The following is a 16,226-nucleotide window of genomic DNA, read 5'->3' as shown; positions in this document are numbered from 1 at the left end:
TTTGACTATAGTTTTTCTTTGAAAGCTGCCTGTTCACAAATTTTTTCTTTTTGAAAAGCTTTTTGATATGCCAGTATAGATCATATTGACTTAAAAAATTTGTTATTGAAATATTTTGTTTTTATGTCATCTTTATTCTGAATAGGTTCTTTCCTCCCTCCCCTTTATAGGGACCCATCCCTTTTATCAAAGAACAAAAGAGAAAAAGAACAACAGGCTTTTTAACACAATTACCCAGGCATCATTGATGTCTGACAGTGAATGCAGTGTTTTATGACCATAGTCTCCTAATTCTGTAAAGAAGGGAGGGAGGTCTATTTTCTCATTTCTTCTTTGTGGACAGTCTTGGTCTTTATAATACCCATCATATAGTTTGCTTTTGTGTTCTTTCCATTTATATCCTCAGGCTACATGTTGACATTTAAATAAAGTATTATGCAGAGGAAAGAATTACAGGCAACCTCTGTAAAATTATTTTATATAACCTTTTTTTTTTTTTTTTTTTTTTTTTTTAGTTTTTGCAAAGCAAGTGGAGTTGCTTACCCAAGGCCACACAACTAGGTAATTATTAAGTGTCTGAGACCAGATTTGAATTCAGGTACTCCTGACTCCAGGGCTGGTGCTCTATCCACTTAGCCGTCCCAAATTATTTATCTTTTTTTTTTAAGTTTTTGCAAGGCAAATGGGGTTAAGTGGCTTGCTCAAGGCCACATAGCTAGGTAATTATTAAGTGTCTGAGACCGGATTTGAACCCGAGTACTCCTGACTCCAGGGCTGATGCTTTATCCACTGTGCCACTGAGCCGCCTCTAAATTATTTATCTTTAATGAACAAATGTCCTTTAGCCATGTTTTTGAGTCTGATTGAGGCTTTCAGCCCTGTTCCTTGTAACATCTCAATTGCTACAAGCATTGGGGCACTGACCCTTGGGGTGATGGATGAGGGAAAAAGAAGGGATCAGCTCAACAAGCTCCACTTCTATGAGATATACAGTGTTAATATAAATGAAGGTAAAGTGTGGGGCAGAGTTAAGAATAGGGTGTCCCAGTGAGGAGGTATGTTTAGGTTTTGTGTTATGTTGCTAGCAGATTTAGAAATTCTTATTTGAATCTTTTTCTTCTTTTAAAGAGGAACTTCATAGTCATAAGGATTTAAAACTTGGAAGGACCCTAGAAATCACTTAATCCTATCCTATCATTTTACTGTGATACTGAGTAAAATAGCTTATTCAACCAGCATTCCTCTTCAACTTATGGAATTGTAGAAACTCAGGATTGGAAGGGACCTTATAGATTGTCTAGGCTAACCAGTATCCAATTTGTTATTGAAATATTTTGTTTTTATGTCATCTTCATTCTGAATATGTTCTTTCCTCTCCCCCCTTTATAGGGACCCATCCCTTTTATCAAAGAATAAAAGAGAAAAAGAACAACAGGTTTTTTTAGCACAATTACCCTGGCATCATTGATGTCTCCTTTATGATACTTCTTATCAACTTTACTTCCCTTCACTCTACAATTAGTTTTTCCCCCCTCCACTTTCATACACTTCTTTGTGATAACTATATAGATGATTACTTGGATTGCTAACACTAAATATTGACCAATGGTTGATACCAGTATTCGAAGAGGATATTGTGAAATGTGTGAATGGAATACATTTCTTCAAATAGGTTATTGAATATAATCTGCTTTTTGGAAAAATAGTCAATTGCTTTCTTTAGACCTGGATTAAAAAATGGAGAAGTAGGGTATTTAGTAGGAAAATTCCCATTTAAATGTCAATAAGCATTTAATTTCAGGGATTGAAGCCTTCTTTGGTGGAGTTTATAGTTGCATGTAATAAGATTAATTTTATTTTAAGACATATTTTACTTCTGGCATTTATCCATTATATGCATATAGGTACCAGATGGTATATGCAAATATAATAGCAATGAGAAACTTCTGTGTGTGTGTGTGTGTGTGTGTGTGTGTGTGTATATATATATTTTAAAATAGAAATTCTATAATTTTTTTTGTTGTTGGCAATAAAATTTAGAATTACAAACTACATGTATACTATGTTTCTCAAATCTTTGCCCTCAGGGGGTTATGTTCTATTTATTTTTGTGAATTCTTCTTTTGTTGTTGTTTTTTGTTTGTTCTATTTATTTTGTATTTTTTTGCTATTCATTTGTGTATATCTGTCTTTCCAGACACGGAGTTCCCTTTGTGTAGGGAACTTCTGGAGAAGACTCCCTTTAAATATATAGTTTGGCAATTATTATTTACCAGCCAGTGTTTATGAGGTATCTTCTCAGCTGGAGATTTAAAGACAAATAGAAAACTGCCTCCTCTTCAAGGAGCTTGCATTTTAAAATCAATACTGACTGAGGCTAATCTGCTAGAGTCAGGGCCTAGGTCTTAGTTTTACTTTTAGAGAGTTCCATGGGGTATTAAATGATTGGTTATAAGACTTGCCCAGAGTCATCCAGTCTATATGAGAACTTGAGCCCAGGCCTTCTGACTCTGAAGCTAGTAGATTTGATAAAGTAATATCCAACTGTAGTTTAAAAAGGTCCAGAGAATGGTAGTCAAATTCAACTTTAATTTGAAACATTCTTCATTAAAGATGTTTATTATTTATTGCTTAAGTAATTAAAAGATATATAATTACTTGATCTTAGCACTGAGGCAGATAATAGCCATTTCATGTCTTGATAACAGTTTGTCAAATTGTTGTGGTCAAAATGTTCACTACTAGTTGGCTAATCTTTTTGGCCTCTTCTCATTTGGATAGATAGAGGCTATCAAAAGACCCTGTTTGAATTCTTTCAGATATGACAAATTTGATAATTATTTATGTTGGTTGATTAGTTGGTTCTTATCCTTTGTTACTGAAGAAGACTACAATGACACTACTATGTTTGAGACAAATCATGATGTGTTGGCATGTGGCTGATCATACCAAAACGACCTCAGAATGCCCTGCCACAGGTGGACACAAATGGTCCATGTGAACACCTGGGGTGGGTACTCTTAAGTTTACAGATGTCACATTTCCTTTGAGGTGCTTCAGTTCTGCCTTCCTCATAGAGTGCAGCACTCTCACTGATGAGGACATGCCATGCTGGGTGGCCCTGTGCCAGGGTCTCCCATCTGTACAATCATTTCTAAAGTTCTTAATTGAGACCTTCAGAGTGTCCTTGTGCCACTTTTTCCTGACCCTCTTGTGAGCACTTGCTCTGTGTGAGTTCTCCATAAAATAGTTTTTTTGGCAAGCACATGTTTGACATTTGAGGCAGTTTAGCTCAAGAAAGGACCTCAGTGTCTGGTATCTTATCTTCAGAACCTTCTTAAAACAATTTAAGCAATTCAGTTTCCTGGCATGGTGCTGGTAGACTGTCCAGGTTTCACAGGCAAATATCAATGAGGTCAGCACAAGGACTCTAGACCTTAAGTTTGGTGGTCAAATATGTCTTCTTTTGGGGTGGCTAGGTGTTGCAGTGGATAGAGCACTGGCTCTGGAGTCAGGAGTACCTGAGTTCAAATCCGGCCTCAGACACTTAATAAATTACCTAGCTGCGTGGCCAAGCCACTTAACCCCGTTTGCCTTGCAAAAACTACAAAAAAAAAAGTCTTCTTTCTCACATGTTCCTTAAATGTCTCCCAAATTATATGGAATGTGAAAGATTTATTTTATCCATAAGAAGGTATTCTGACTTTGATTTTATCATTTCACATAATTGGGTTTGCAATGATAGTTTTTATACTTTTATATAAATTATAAAGTACAAAGTTTGATGACTTATTTGTGCTGGTCAAGCATTATTTTATAAAAGATAGTAAAAATATTTTGTTTTGGAAGGAGACTTCTAAGAAAATATTTTTTATAGTTAATTATTTTTGCTTGTGAAAAATATTTACAAAGGTCATTCCATCCTGAGTACCTCTGAGCAAAACTAAGCTAGTATTAATTCTCCATCTTTGAAATCTATTTTACTTTCCTTCCTTAGTGATTGGTTTTGATCTTGAGATTGAGATTTGATATAGAGTATTCCTGGTGGGGAGGGCTCAACTCCCTTGCAGGGGATCTTAGACAATTCTGTATATGGAGGATATTATACAGAGGCTGCCAGAAACTGAACTAAACCAAGGCAGACCTGGGAAGCAGTTTCAGTGTACTTTTGTAGACTTTTCTGCTTTTCAGTTCCATGTACTCTAGAGAGCTAGTGCTCTTACATTATTCTTTCACTGCCAAGAGTCTCTTGTAACATGTCATTGAGATCTATAGGATTACTCTGGGCATTATTCTATGCCTGCTGCAAAGCAGAAATTAGATAGTTTCTGTTCTGAGGCACCTATGTAGCGTAGTAGATAGAACCTTGGTCTTGGACTTAAAAAGACTTAAATTTGAATCCTGCCATTGATACTTAAGTGTACTGTCTTGGGCAAGTCACTTACTTTCTCTGTCTCATTGTCATTTTCTCTAAAATAAGTATAAGAATGGTATCCACCTCTTCAAGCTGGTGTGAGAATCAAATTTCATTATATGTTTAAAGCACTTTCAAACCTTATAAGGCTACAAAAATGTTAACTATTATTACTCATGCTGGAATTGTAGGACTTGGGGACAAATTCTGGTGATATTACTCCTCATTTTCTTACCTGTAAAATGAAAAAGTTGAGCTAGCTACTGATTCCAAGTCTTGTGATTTCAGTCTAAGCTATAAAGAGCACCATTCTTGAAATATTCTTGAATAAAACAAAATATATTTGATTTCTTGGCTATCTTCACTGAAACAATGAACATGATTTTGTTTTTTCTCAACCAAAGGAGTGACTTTAATGGTGGAGTTGGAGAGGGTCATGTCAGAGCTATTTTGGGGTGTAGGTCACAGCACTTTCCTAACCTTGATGTGTAGGCAGCCGTTGATGCAAATGACTTTCCTTAAAGTCCAAAACTTTAGGATGAATTAAAGGGACCATGTAGGGGAATCTGGATGAAGCCAGATATGGTTTTATGGTTGGAATTATGATCTGGTCCATTTGTAACATCTGTTGGATTCCTGTCATGCAGGTCCCTCTACTCATCTCACTCATTTCAGTGTATTTGCTGTTGTGGTTGAAGTGACCTTGATGGCCAGCATCATTCCTATTTCACTGGAGCCTTGCTTGGATAGTTAGTCATAGCAGAAAAGGCCCCCCCCCACCATTTTGCTATCTCATTTTGCTATTTTTCATACCTCCCCTCTGTTTCTAGCATATCTCTAGTTGTCAAAAAGGCCTTGATTAGCTATCTAGTTCTTTGAAGTGGTAGTAGATAATATGACAATGAAATCCTAAAATATCTCCACCTACCTGCAGGATTTCTATTGAGGTTTTTATTATAAATCCAGCTTTTAAGAGAAAGTAGTTAATGAAAACACAAACAATCACACTGACATTAATCAAAATGTTTCTTAGGCCCCTTCACCATTCTATCTGATCAGTGTGGTTTTAGGTGCTATAAGGGATGCAAATGAAATAAGTTATAGTACCTGCCATTGACCAGTAAATATTCAGTGCTTTGTAACAGGCTAGCCCTGTGTAAATGTGAGCTATTGGAGGCAGTATGGTGCAAGTGAAAAACCACTGAATTATTAGATAGCAGTGTTTTGCAGAGGGGTCAAATTCTGCTACCCTGAAGAGTGCAGAACTAGATTAAAATGTAATTGGGAAATATTTAATAAAATAAATAAAATACAATAGGATATAATGTTACTGTATTATTTTCTAAGCCACTGCATTGTTGTCAGGAATTAGTTTTTGTTTGAGTTTAACATGTTGGTGTCCCTGTGGACCAGGAGTCAGGAAGCCTGGGGTTTCCAATACTGCCTTAGACCCCTGCTAGGTGATGCTGGGTGAATCACTTAACTTTTCTGTGTCTCATCTATGAAATAAGGGGATTGGACTTGAGGGCTTTTAAGATTCCTTTTAGCTCTAAATCTCTTTTTTCTATGACTTAGATTTGAATTCTGTCTCAGCCATATATATATTATCTGTGTCACCATGGGTGAGTTACTTAGATTCTTTTGGCTTCATTTTCCTCATTTGTGAAATGAGAGGGTTTGACTATCTCTGAAGTCCCTCTCCATTATGATCAATAATCATAAATCATAATAACCTATTACATTTTATATGCCTAGATTTTCTTACAATGAGACTTCCTCCTAATAATTTCATAACAAAACAATTTGTGTGTGTCATCTCATTTGATCCCAATAATCCTATGAAGAAGTTAACATGCATATTAATATAATCATTTTACAATTGAGCAAACTGAGGCTTAGATATTCCTTATCCAGGACCCACAGAGGGGCAGATCTGAGATGAGAACCCAGGTTCTTGGATTTCAGGTCTAGATCTCATTTCATTATGTTGTTGCCTTTGTTCAGAATAAATCACATGTACAACAAGAGGTTGAATCATCATAATTTTTGGCCAAGAAACATCTACTTGTGTTTAGCCTGACACTTAGCAAACTTATCAAGAAGTATATTTATTGTTTTAGAAAGAATATCTCTAGAAACAGAGGCAGGATGCTATAGTAGATGAGAGATGTCCTTGGAACCTGGAAAGTTGGGATTGAGTCCTGCCTCTTTTTGTGTCCCTCTTAACCTCTCCGTGCTTGAGGCAGCCTTCTGAGGTGATAAGTTGCACTGAAGATGTCAACCTGTATCAGTTAGAGGAAGTTTCCTTACCTGGGAGTTCCCCATGCCAATGAAAGTTCAGTTTCTATTTCTATCCTTGGTAAAGAATATCAATTATGACTGAAACCAAGGCATTCTAGGTTAATTCATGGTTAATGAACCCCTGAACCCTGAATATTGTTGTTCACAGCTGCTTTACGATATTGAAAAAACTGAACCCTTAGGGAGTACCCTTATGTTCTGTACCTTCACAAGTTGTCTCCAAACATCCTTGTTTCCAGAAAGGGAGTCAAATAGGGAGGAAAATGCTGAGAAGCCTGAGTAAAGACAGGTATGAATCCACAGGCTCTGTGGATGCAGCCTTTGACAAGTGAGTGACATTGAATGACAGGCTGAAGCAAGCTTGCATAGGATGGTCCTTCTAGTCTTGTGATCTTGACCTGCATGAATTTCTCCAATTCCTTAGACATCAGAAAGCATTTTTAAAACTATCTGCTTGGACATGTTACCTTGCATAAGTAAGGCATTGATGATTGTAGGAACTCCCATTCTAAAGAGTCTTTTGAGAAAAGGAGTTTGGGAGACTGGGAGACTGGCACGAGAGCCCTGACAAACATCCTAGAAAGTTCACGTTTATTTAAACTGCCTTTCTAGTTATTTAGTAAATGTTTTTACCCCTGGAGAAGAGAGGTCCCCAGGAAACTATTAAATCAGTGCCCAAGTAGTCTTTTGGGAAGTCTGCATGGGTGGTAAGGGAGCCATTGTCTGTCTTGGTCAGATTTTCCTGTCTTCAATGAGATTGTAGGTTTGGGGGTCAAAGTGAGAAGGGACATGAGTAGAGAGATGACAGACAGAGAGAAAAAGGCATCAGCAGAAGGAAAATGAAAGGCAGAGCTAATTTGAGTAGGTATTGAAGTGTTAGTGAATTATTCTTATATTTTTCACTTGAAACCCTAATATTTATGTAGTGCTTTAAGGTTTGTAAAGCATTTTATATATGTAAAGGATCTTACTTCATCTGCAGAAGAATGCTGGGAGGTAGGTGTTATTATCCCCATTTTACAGGAGAGGAGACTGAAGTTGAGGGAGCTTAAATTATTTCCTTGTAGTGACACAGCTTCAAGAGTTTTCTCATAACTGTGCTTTGAAATAATTAGCCTCTTAGCCACTTTTCCAACTCTTTACCTGTTCTTAAGGCCCAGTTCTGAATGTAGTAATTAAGGAATAAAGTAGGAGTACTACAAGTAATATTGCTTCATGGTTGGGATGAGATAAAATAAAATTAAGGATCTTAAGTTTCCCTGTACCTTTAATTCCTTAGCTAGTAGATATTCTTAAAAAAACAAAATTTTTCTTTTTTATTATAACACACTAAAAAAACTTTCAAGAAAGTTACAAAAGAATTTATTGTTCATTTCAATAAAAGTTACAGAATCAGATCTTAAGAGGAACTTGAAGGCATCACCTGACCTAAGCTTTTATATTCATCCTCTTTGCAAATGAACTGAAGGGATTTGGTTAAGCAGTGTAAATTAGTCATTTGCAAGGGATGAAATGAAAAGTAAAACTGAATTCTCTTAACTTTTAGTATGGTACCCTTTTCACTAACTACCACTATTTTTTTTTCAAAATTATATATTGAATTTATTACACGTTTTAAAAAAGCTCTACAGAATCAATCCAAAATTTCACATCTGTTAACTCTCCTTCTGTTTGACATTGTATATGAAAATGTTATATGGAAATTATGTATATGTATATGTTATATGTATATGGAAATTAAGAATTTAAGAAAAAAAAGAGGCTATCGTCCTGTATAACCACTTCATTCTGCAGGCCCAGAAGTGTTAACTGACTTATCTCTTCTACTAGACTATAAAAACCCTAAAGGGAGTTATTATGTAGTCAGTTAGTTGGGTCCCATTCTTTGTGACCCCATTTGGGGTTTTCTTGGAAAAGATACTAGAGCAATTTGTTATTTTCTTTTCCAGCTCATTTTACAGATGAGGAAATTTAGGCAAACAGGTTTAGGTGATCTGCCCTGGATGATACAGCTTGTGTCATGTGTCTGAGGCTGAATTTGAACTCAGGTTCTCCTATCTCTAAGCCAGAGCTCTAAACATGACTTAATTCATATTGTGACTTGTACAATATATAATAATGTTTTTTGAGTTACACAGGATTCAATAAACCTAGTCAGGCAGCCTCTGCTCAGGGATGATGAAAATCATCAATTACTGTACATGATGATGAAAAGTTCTATCGTTAAAGAAAAGGAACCAAACCTAGTCACAGTATAGACATTTTCTGAAACAATCAAATACTAAATTTTCAAAAAGATTTAAACAAAGTTGTAATGAAGATACAATGTACTAAAACATCAATTTCTTCTCTGCTTTTTTTTTTGTGATCGTAAGGTTTATAGGCAATTAAGATGGAGAGAGAAGCAGTCCCAAAGAGGAATGTTTGCAGGAACCATAGCAGTTGAGCCCAACCATTTGTGATACCTTTTTTATTATACAGTATCAAAGCATATATGGCTTCTCCCACATGAATCAACCAGGCAGCCCAGTACCCCATAGTACATGAGTCCAAGATGTTTATCCACCAAGTACTGAGTAAAGAGTCTGAGAGAGCCAAGTTTCTGATAGGGTATGCTCTGAGGCCAGAAGACTGCCAACGTGTAGTAGCCAAAGCTCCCCAGGATGAGGCTGCACCAGCAGAGTCGGCTTCTCCTGAAGTAGGCTGCCCCCCCACTGCCTCCATGACAGTGTTCCCTGGGCGGGATGGTGCCAGACCCTGCCGGACCCTGAAAGAAGTGGATGTGGGGGCCTGGACTAACTACCATTATTTTAAAAGACTTTGCTTTATTCAGTCAAGATTCTTAACAGCTTTTAAAGAGTTATAGATGTCTCATTCAACCCACCCTCTCAAAGCACCATTAAGACCCTGTTGTAAAATGATATTGTGCAATGGTCTCATGGCAGAGACCAGACGATAGATATGTAATGAAGCTAAAGGAGAAATTTCTTGCCCCATAAAAGACAAATACTATCTAGCTATCATTTTAAGTGAATTTAAGTTTCTGGCTAACGTAGTCAATTAAAAAAAAAAGAAAAAATACACAGATTTTCTTGAGCTTATGCTGTTGTCAGAAGAGATTAAAAAAAATTAGCCTCCCTCCCTTCCTGAAGATAATTCACCTTTCCCCAAAATAATTCTTAATAGTTGTTGCGACTTTGCTAGGTAAGGAATCATGGGTTAGGGGGGATAGAGTGGATAGAGTTTTGGACCAGGAATTAGGAAGTCCTGGGTTTGAATTCCATCCTAGAAGCTTTCTAGCTGTGAGACATAAACTAAGTCTCTTAATCTCTTCAGGCCTTAGTTTTCTTGTTGGTAAAATGTAGGGGTTGGACTCAATAACCTCTAAGGGCTCTTCCAGCTCTAAATCTAATGATTCTCCAATAAGATGAAATTTTTTTTTTAGCCTTTTTTTCAGGAATGAGTCAGGGAAAAATTGTTTAAGTAGTTTGCTTGTGAGATGAGATGTCCTGGATGAGTAATTATCCACTTGAATTGTACTTTCTCTTCTAGACACTATAAGAAGCGGTGTCAAGGGCGGATGAGGAAACATGTTGGTGACTTGTGCCTTCAGGCAGGGATGCTACAAGATTCCTTGGTTCATTACCACATGTCTGTGGAGCTTCTTCGGTCTGTGAATGACTTTTTATGGCTTGGAGGTAAGATTATTTGATAAAGATCTAGGCACCTTTGTTATTTGGAATTCTTTTGATTTTAGCAATACTTACTAATATCTACTATGAAAAAAGACCTGTCTTAGGTTCTATGGGAGAATGAAGAACAAACAATACATTCAACAAACCTCATGCCTCCTATGTACTGAATACAGTGTTGGGCCTTCATAGATATAAGATTAGATGAGAAAATTCTTGATGTGTAGAGTTTCTGCTTTGTTTGAGGACAGAACACATAGATACTTATAAGGTATAATGAATTAAGAACCTATGATTTAATTAATTAGTACTAATTCCATCAGTGTTGATCATAATGCTACCACTGCTGAGTCCTGGCCAATTCATTACCCTCTGACCAAGTTATTGATAAGCTTCCCTAAACTTAGTCCTTCTGGTTTTGGAAAGGAGATATAAAATTCATCTCTAGACCTTTTTTTTTTAATAATCTTCATGACCTGCCAAGTCTTGCGTCTTGCTTGCATAGCCTTTGGAAATTGAGTCATTTCCGTATCACAGTGAGGTATAAATGCAGTGGAGAAATGGAAGGCAAAAATGTATCTTAAAGTCTGAGATAGGGCAGGAGTAGTAGGTAGAATGGGAAAGTTTATTACTGATTTGGGGCAGGACTGTCAAAGCTTACTTTTAAAAATTTTTATTGAAACAATAGACAATATATTTTGATTTTCCATTTTAGTGAGAGCAATGAGTTAGCTCACTTTGTTTACTAAAGTATTTAATGAACCCACAGGTGCTCCATAAAAATCACTGTGCAGGCCCACCACTAGGTGGCATTTTGGACAGCCCTGACAGGGAATAAGATTCAGAGAGATTTAAGGATGAATAAAACATAGGTCCTACCCTGAAGGAGCTTAACCTCTGGTGGAGTAGATGCATTATTTTTTTTTATTTTATTTTTTTGGTTTATTTATTTTATATTATTACAACAATCTTGTTGTGAGAGTAAACAGAAACCCCCCTCCCCCGCAGAAAGACGAGAAACCTCAAGAATAGTGAGAGAGAAAAAAAAAGTGCACTTAGTTTGTGTCCAGATTCCAATGGCTCTGTTTCTTGGATGAGTTGCCTTCTTTATCATAAGTCCACCAGAGAAGTTTTTTCAATATTTTCCCCACAGTTGCTATTACTAGCTGTATTTCCTTCTACTGTATTCTTCCCTACTCTCATTTATTCTATTTTCTCCTGTCATACTGTCCCTTCAGAAGTGTGTTGTATCTGAGTACCCTCTCCCACAATCTTCCCTCTCTTCTATCACCTACTCCCCCCCTTCCCTCACCCCATCCCCCCTTATCCCATCCCTTTCCTCTCATTTTTCTCAAGGTAAGATAGATTTCTATACCCTATTAAGTGTGTGTGTGTGTGTGTGTGTGTGTGTGTGTGTGTGTGTGTGTGTGTGTTTCCTCTCTGAGCCATTTTTGATGAGAATGAAGACTCTCTCATTACCTCTTGCCTTTCCCCATTTCACTCCATTGTAAAAGCTTTTTCTTGACTCTTCTGTGAAATATCTTAGCCCCTTCTTCTACTACTTTCTTTTTGTCCCTGTACTTTCCTTTATCACCCATTGATTCCATCTTTTTACTATATTATACCATTATATTTAGCTCCTTCCTGTGCCTTGTCCATATATGCTCTTTCTAACTGCTTGTACAAATGAGAAAGCTCATATGTGTTGTCAGTATCTTCTTCCCATGAAGTTCAATATAGTTCAACATCAGTAAGTTCCTCATAATTAATCCTTCTCGTTTTCCCTCTCTATGGTTCACCAGAGTCCTGTACTTGGAGATCAAACTTTCTGTTCAGCTCTGGTTTCAGTAGGAAAATTTGAAAGCCCCCTGTTTCATTGAAAGTTCATCTTTTCCCCTGAAAGAGGATGCTCAGTTTTGCTGGGTAGTTGATTCTTGGTTGTAAACCAAGATCTTTTGCCTTCCAGAATATCATATTCCAAGCTCTATGAGCCCTTAATGTAGGCACTGCCAGATCCTGTGTAATCCTGACTAAAGAGCCAGGGTAGTTGCATTGTTTGTTTCTGGAAGCTTTTAGTATTTTCTCTTTGACTTGGGAGTTTTGGAATTTGTCTATAATATTCCTGGAAGTTTTTCTTTTGGCATCTTTTTCAGGAGGTGATTGGTGAATTTCCTCACTTTCTATTTACCCTCTGCTTCTAGGATCTTAGGGCAGTTTTACTGTATTATTTCTTGGAAAATGAAGTCTAGGCTCTTTTCCTGGTCATGACTTGACTTTCAGGTATCCCAATAATTTTTAAAATATCTCTCCTGTATCTGTTTTCGAGGTCAGTTGTTTTTCCAGTGAGATATTTCACATTTTCTTCTAATTTGGGGGGTTTTTTGGGTATAGTTTTATTTTTTCCTGTTTTCTTGCAAAGTCATCGGCTTCCATTCATTCCATTCTGCATTTGAAGAAGTTATTTTCTTCAGAGAGCTTTTTTAACTCCTTTTCCAGCTGACCAGTTCTGCCTTTTAAGGCATTCTTCTCCTCATTTGCCTTTTGTGTTGTTTTTTCATTTGGCCTAAACTGGTTTTTCACATATAATAATTATTATTATTATTATTTTTTAGTTTCTGCAAGGCAATGGGGTTAAAGTGGCTTGCCCAAGGCCACACAGCTAGGTAATTATTAAATGTCTGAGTCCGGATTTGAACTCAGGTACTCCTGACTCCAGGGCCGGTGCTCTATCCACTGCGCCACCTAGCTGCCCCTTCACATATTATTTTCTTCAGTATTTTTTTGTATTTCTTTCACCAAGCTACTGACTTGATTTTCATGATTTATGTACATAGCTTTCATTTTTCCTCCAAATTTTTCCTCTATTTCCCTTAATTGCTTTTCGAAGTCTTTTTTTGAGTTCATCCATAGTCTGAGACCATTTTCTATTTCTGCTGGAAGTTTTGGATACAGAGGTTTCAACTTTATCATCTTCTGAGTATGTATTTTTGATTCTCCATGGGTCCAGAGTAACTTTTTTTTTTTTTTTTTTTTTAGTTTTTGCAAGGCAAATGGGGTTAAGTGGCTTGCCCAAGGCCACACAGCTAGGTAATTATTAAGTGTCTGAGACCAGATTTGAACCCAGGTACTCCTGACTCCAGGGCTGGTGCTTTATCTACTATACCACTACGCCACCCCCAGAGTAACTTTCTATGGTCAGATTCTTCTTTTTCTGTTGTTTGTTCATTTCCTCAGCTTATGACTGATTTATTTCACTTTCAAGGCTTTGGGGAGGTTTGGGGGCAACCCATAGAGATCTTAATTACTCTAAGGTCTTATGAGAGACTCTGACTACTCTCTTGCCTGTGCTATGGTCTGTGGATGACCACAGGCCCTCCCCTCTGCCCTGGAGCTGTCAGGAGGGTCCCTGCTCGACTGTGGTAGTATGGGGGGCCCAGATTGGACCCTGGATCTGAGTGTAGGCAAATAGCAAAGTCCTACCTTAGGGAGAGCAGAGAGACCTCTGCAGTCTCCCCTGATCCCCTTACCATCTATGGGCTGGGAGCTCTGGTTGTGCTGGGTGGCTCTGCTGATTCCCACTGCAGGTTCTCACTGCAGGGCTGCTCTGAGACTGGTGTTCCATTCTGGTGTGGCAGAGTTCTCTCACCACCCCTTCCAGCTGTCCTCAGTGATCCCTGGGTCAAGAGGTCTCGAAACTGCCCCCTCTGCCATGGATCTAGGTGCCTGGCCCTACTGCAGCTGCTTGCTGTGGCTGTGCTGCAGCTCTTTCCGACCCCTTGCCCTGGTGAAGCAGACCTTTTCTGTGGAACTTCTAAGTTGCCTTGGACTGGGGAAATTGTATCACTGTCTTTTTGTGGGTTCTGCCTCTTTAAATTTTGCCTTGAGTCATATTTTGATGGCTTTTGAAGGTTTTTGGGGAACGAGTTTCCAGTAATTTCTGCCTTTACATTGCCATCTTGGCTCCATCCTAGAGATATATTATATTTTATACAAAATATGAGATACTAGCTTCTATTTATGAGATGCTTAGAACTTAACACTTTCTGACTAGGGTTGAGTACAAAGAGTCTGTCACTTCCTTTTTCCAAGAAACTGTTTCTCTTAATGTTACATTAACTTTTTTACATCGTTGTTCCTACAAACACAATTCATAATGTTTGTAGTCACCAAATATCTATTCCCCCAATTTTGCACTTGTGAAATTTATTTTCTAAAAATTTAAGACATTATTTTTTATTCCTAATGTTTCATTTTATTAAATTCAACCCAATGCTCTAATCTGCCAAGATCTTTTTGGATTTAGTTTTTTCATGCGGTATGTTAATCTTCAACCTAGTCATTGGAAAAATGTTAAATAGCATTAACCATTAGCCAAAGCCAAGATACCTGAGGCACCTCACTGGAGACTTCCTGCCATATTTACAATTAACAGTTTATCATTTCTTTTTAATCTGACCAGTCATTTAGTTCTGAATCCATTTAATTGTAATTTCTATTTCATATTTGGCCATTTTTTTACAAGAATAGTGTGAGATACTTTATCTAGATTTTGGCAAACTTTAGATAAAGTATATTTATAACACATATTTCTCTTATCTATTAGTTTAGTAACTTTTTTTTTTGCAAGGCAGTGGGGTTAAGTGACTTGCCCAAGATCACACAGTGAAATATTACATATCTGAGGCCCTGACTTGTCAGTGCTCTATCTACTATGCCACCTAGCTGCCCCTGTGACATTTTTTTTTCTTTTTTTTTTTTAGGTTTTTGCAAGGCAATGGGGTTCAGTGGCTTGAGTTAGGTAATTATTAAGTGTCTGAGGCTGTATTTGAACTCAGGTACTCCTGACTCCAGGACTCTATCCACTGCGCCACCTAGCCACCCCATCTGTGACCTATTCTTTTTTTTTTTTCAAGGCAAACGGGGTTAAGTGGCTTGCCCAAGGCCACACAGCTAGGTAATTATTAAGTGTCTGAGACTGGATTTGAACCCAGGTACTCCTGACTCCAGGGCCGGTGCTTTATCCACTATGCCACCTAGCTGCCCTCTGTGACCTATTCTTAATAAAGCCATTCTGAATTTTGGCAAGCATTGTTTCCTCTAGATATTCAACAATTTTTGTGGTTCTAGAGGTTTTTGGGGATTTGAAGTCAAGTTCACTGGCCTATAGTTGCATTTGTCATTTTTTTTTACAAGGCAGTGGGGTTAAGTGACTTGATGTCTGAGGTCGGATTTGAAGTCAGGTCCTCCTGACTCCAGGACCAGTGCTCTATCCACTGAGCCACCTAGCTGCCCCCCTAAAATAATCTTTACACAAACAAAGACATATATAAATAGTTTTAGAAGTAATAACTGCTGGTGAGTAGGTTAAATAAATATAATAATAACAATAGCACTTTCTTGGTACCATGCCAACCAGATTGCTAAACGACTTCTTTATAGAATTAGAAAAGAATTCATCTAAGAATCTCAGGGCAGTTAATAGAATAAGTGAAAAGGAAGGAGACCTAGCAGAACTAAAATTTCAATTACATCACAAAGCTATATTGGTTAAGAAATAGAGAAGTTGGTGAGTGAAACAGCAGATTTTCTTTATTATCTCTCAGATTTATTCCCTGGTTTTCTTTGCTTATTCAAATCCTTCTAGATCACATGCACATATTCTTTCTCCATATTTGCTTGAAGTTTCTCTCATCTTGCTCCTTCTCTCATGGAAGCCAGAAGGTTATCTTACCTACCTTAAAATTTATCCAAAGAGTACTAATGTCAAAGAAATTTGCATTTTATGAATTTCTACTTCTTGACTATTTGACTGCTGACAT

General features: G+C 37.4%; 1 protein-coding gene across 2 annotated transcripts in view; it reads left to right on the top strand.

Annotated features, from left to right (window-relative positions):
* Positions 1 to 16,226, top strand: part of TRAPPC9 (trafficking protein particle complex subunit 9) — a 1,041,075-nt gene that overhangs the window by 16,368 nt on the left and 1,008,481 nt on the right. For both annotated transcript variants that reach the window (XM_074202721.1, XM_074202720.1), the window contains exon 3: positions 10,268 to 10,413. In XM_074202721.1, the coding sequence (XP_074058822.1) occupies positions 10,268 to 10,413 (146 nt within the window). The remainder of the gene's footprint in view (positions 1 to 10,267; positions 10,414 to 16,226) is intronic.

The sequence above is a fragment of the Macrotis lagotis genome, chromosome X (genome assembly GCF_037893015.1).
Source record: "Macrotis lagotis isolate mMagLag1 chromosome X, bilby.v1.9.chrom.fasta, whole genome shotgun sequence".
In the NCBI taxonomy this organism is placed as follows: Eukaryota; Metazoa; Chordata; class Mammalia; order Peramelemorphia; family Peramelidae; genus Macrotis; species Macrotis lagotis.
This window is presented reverse-complemented; position numbering and strand designations above follow the sequence as displayed.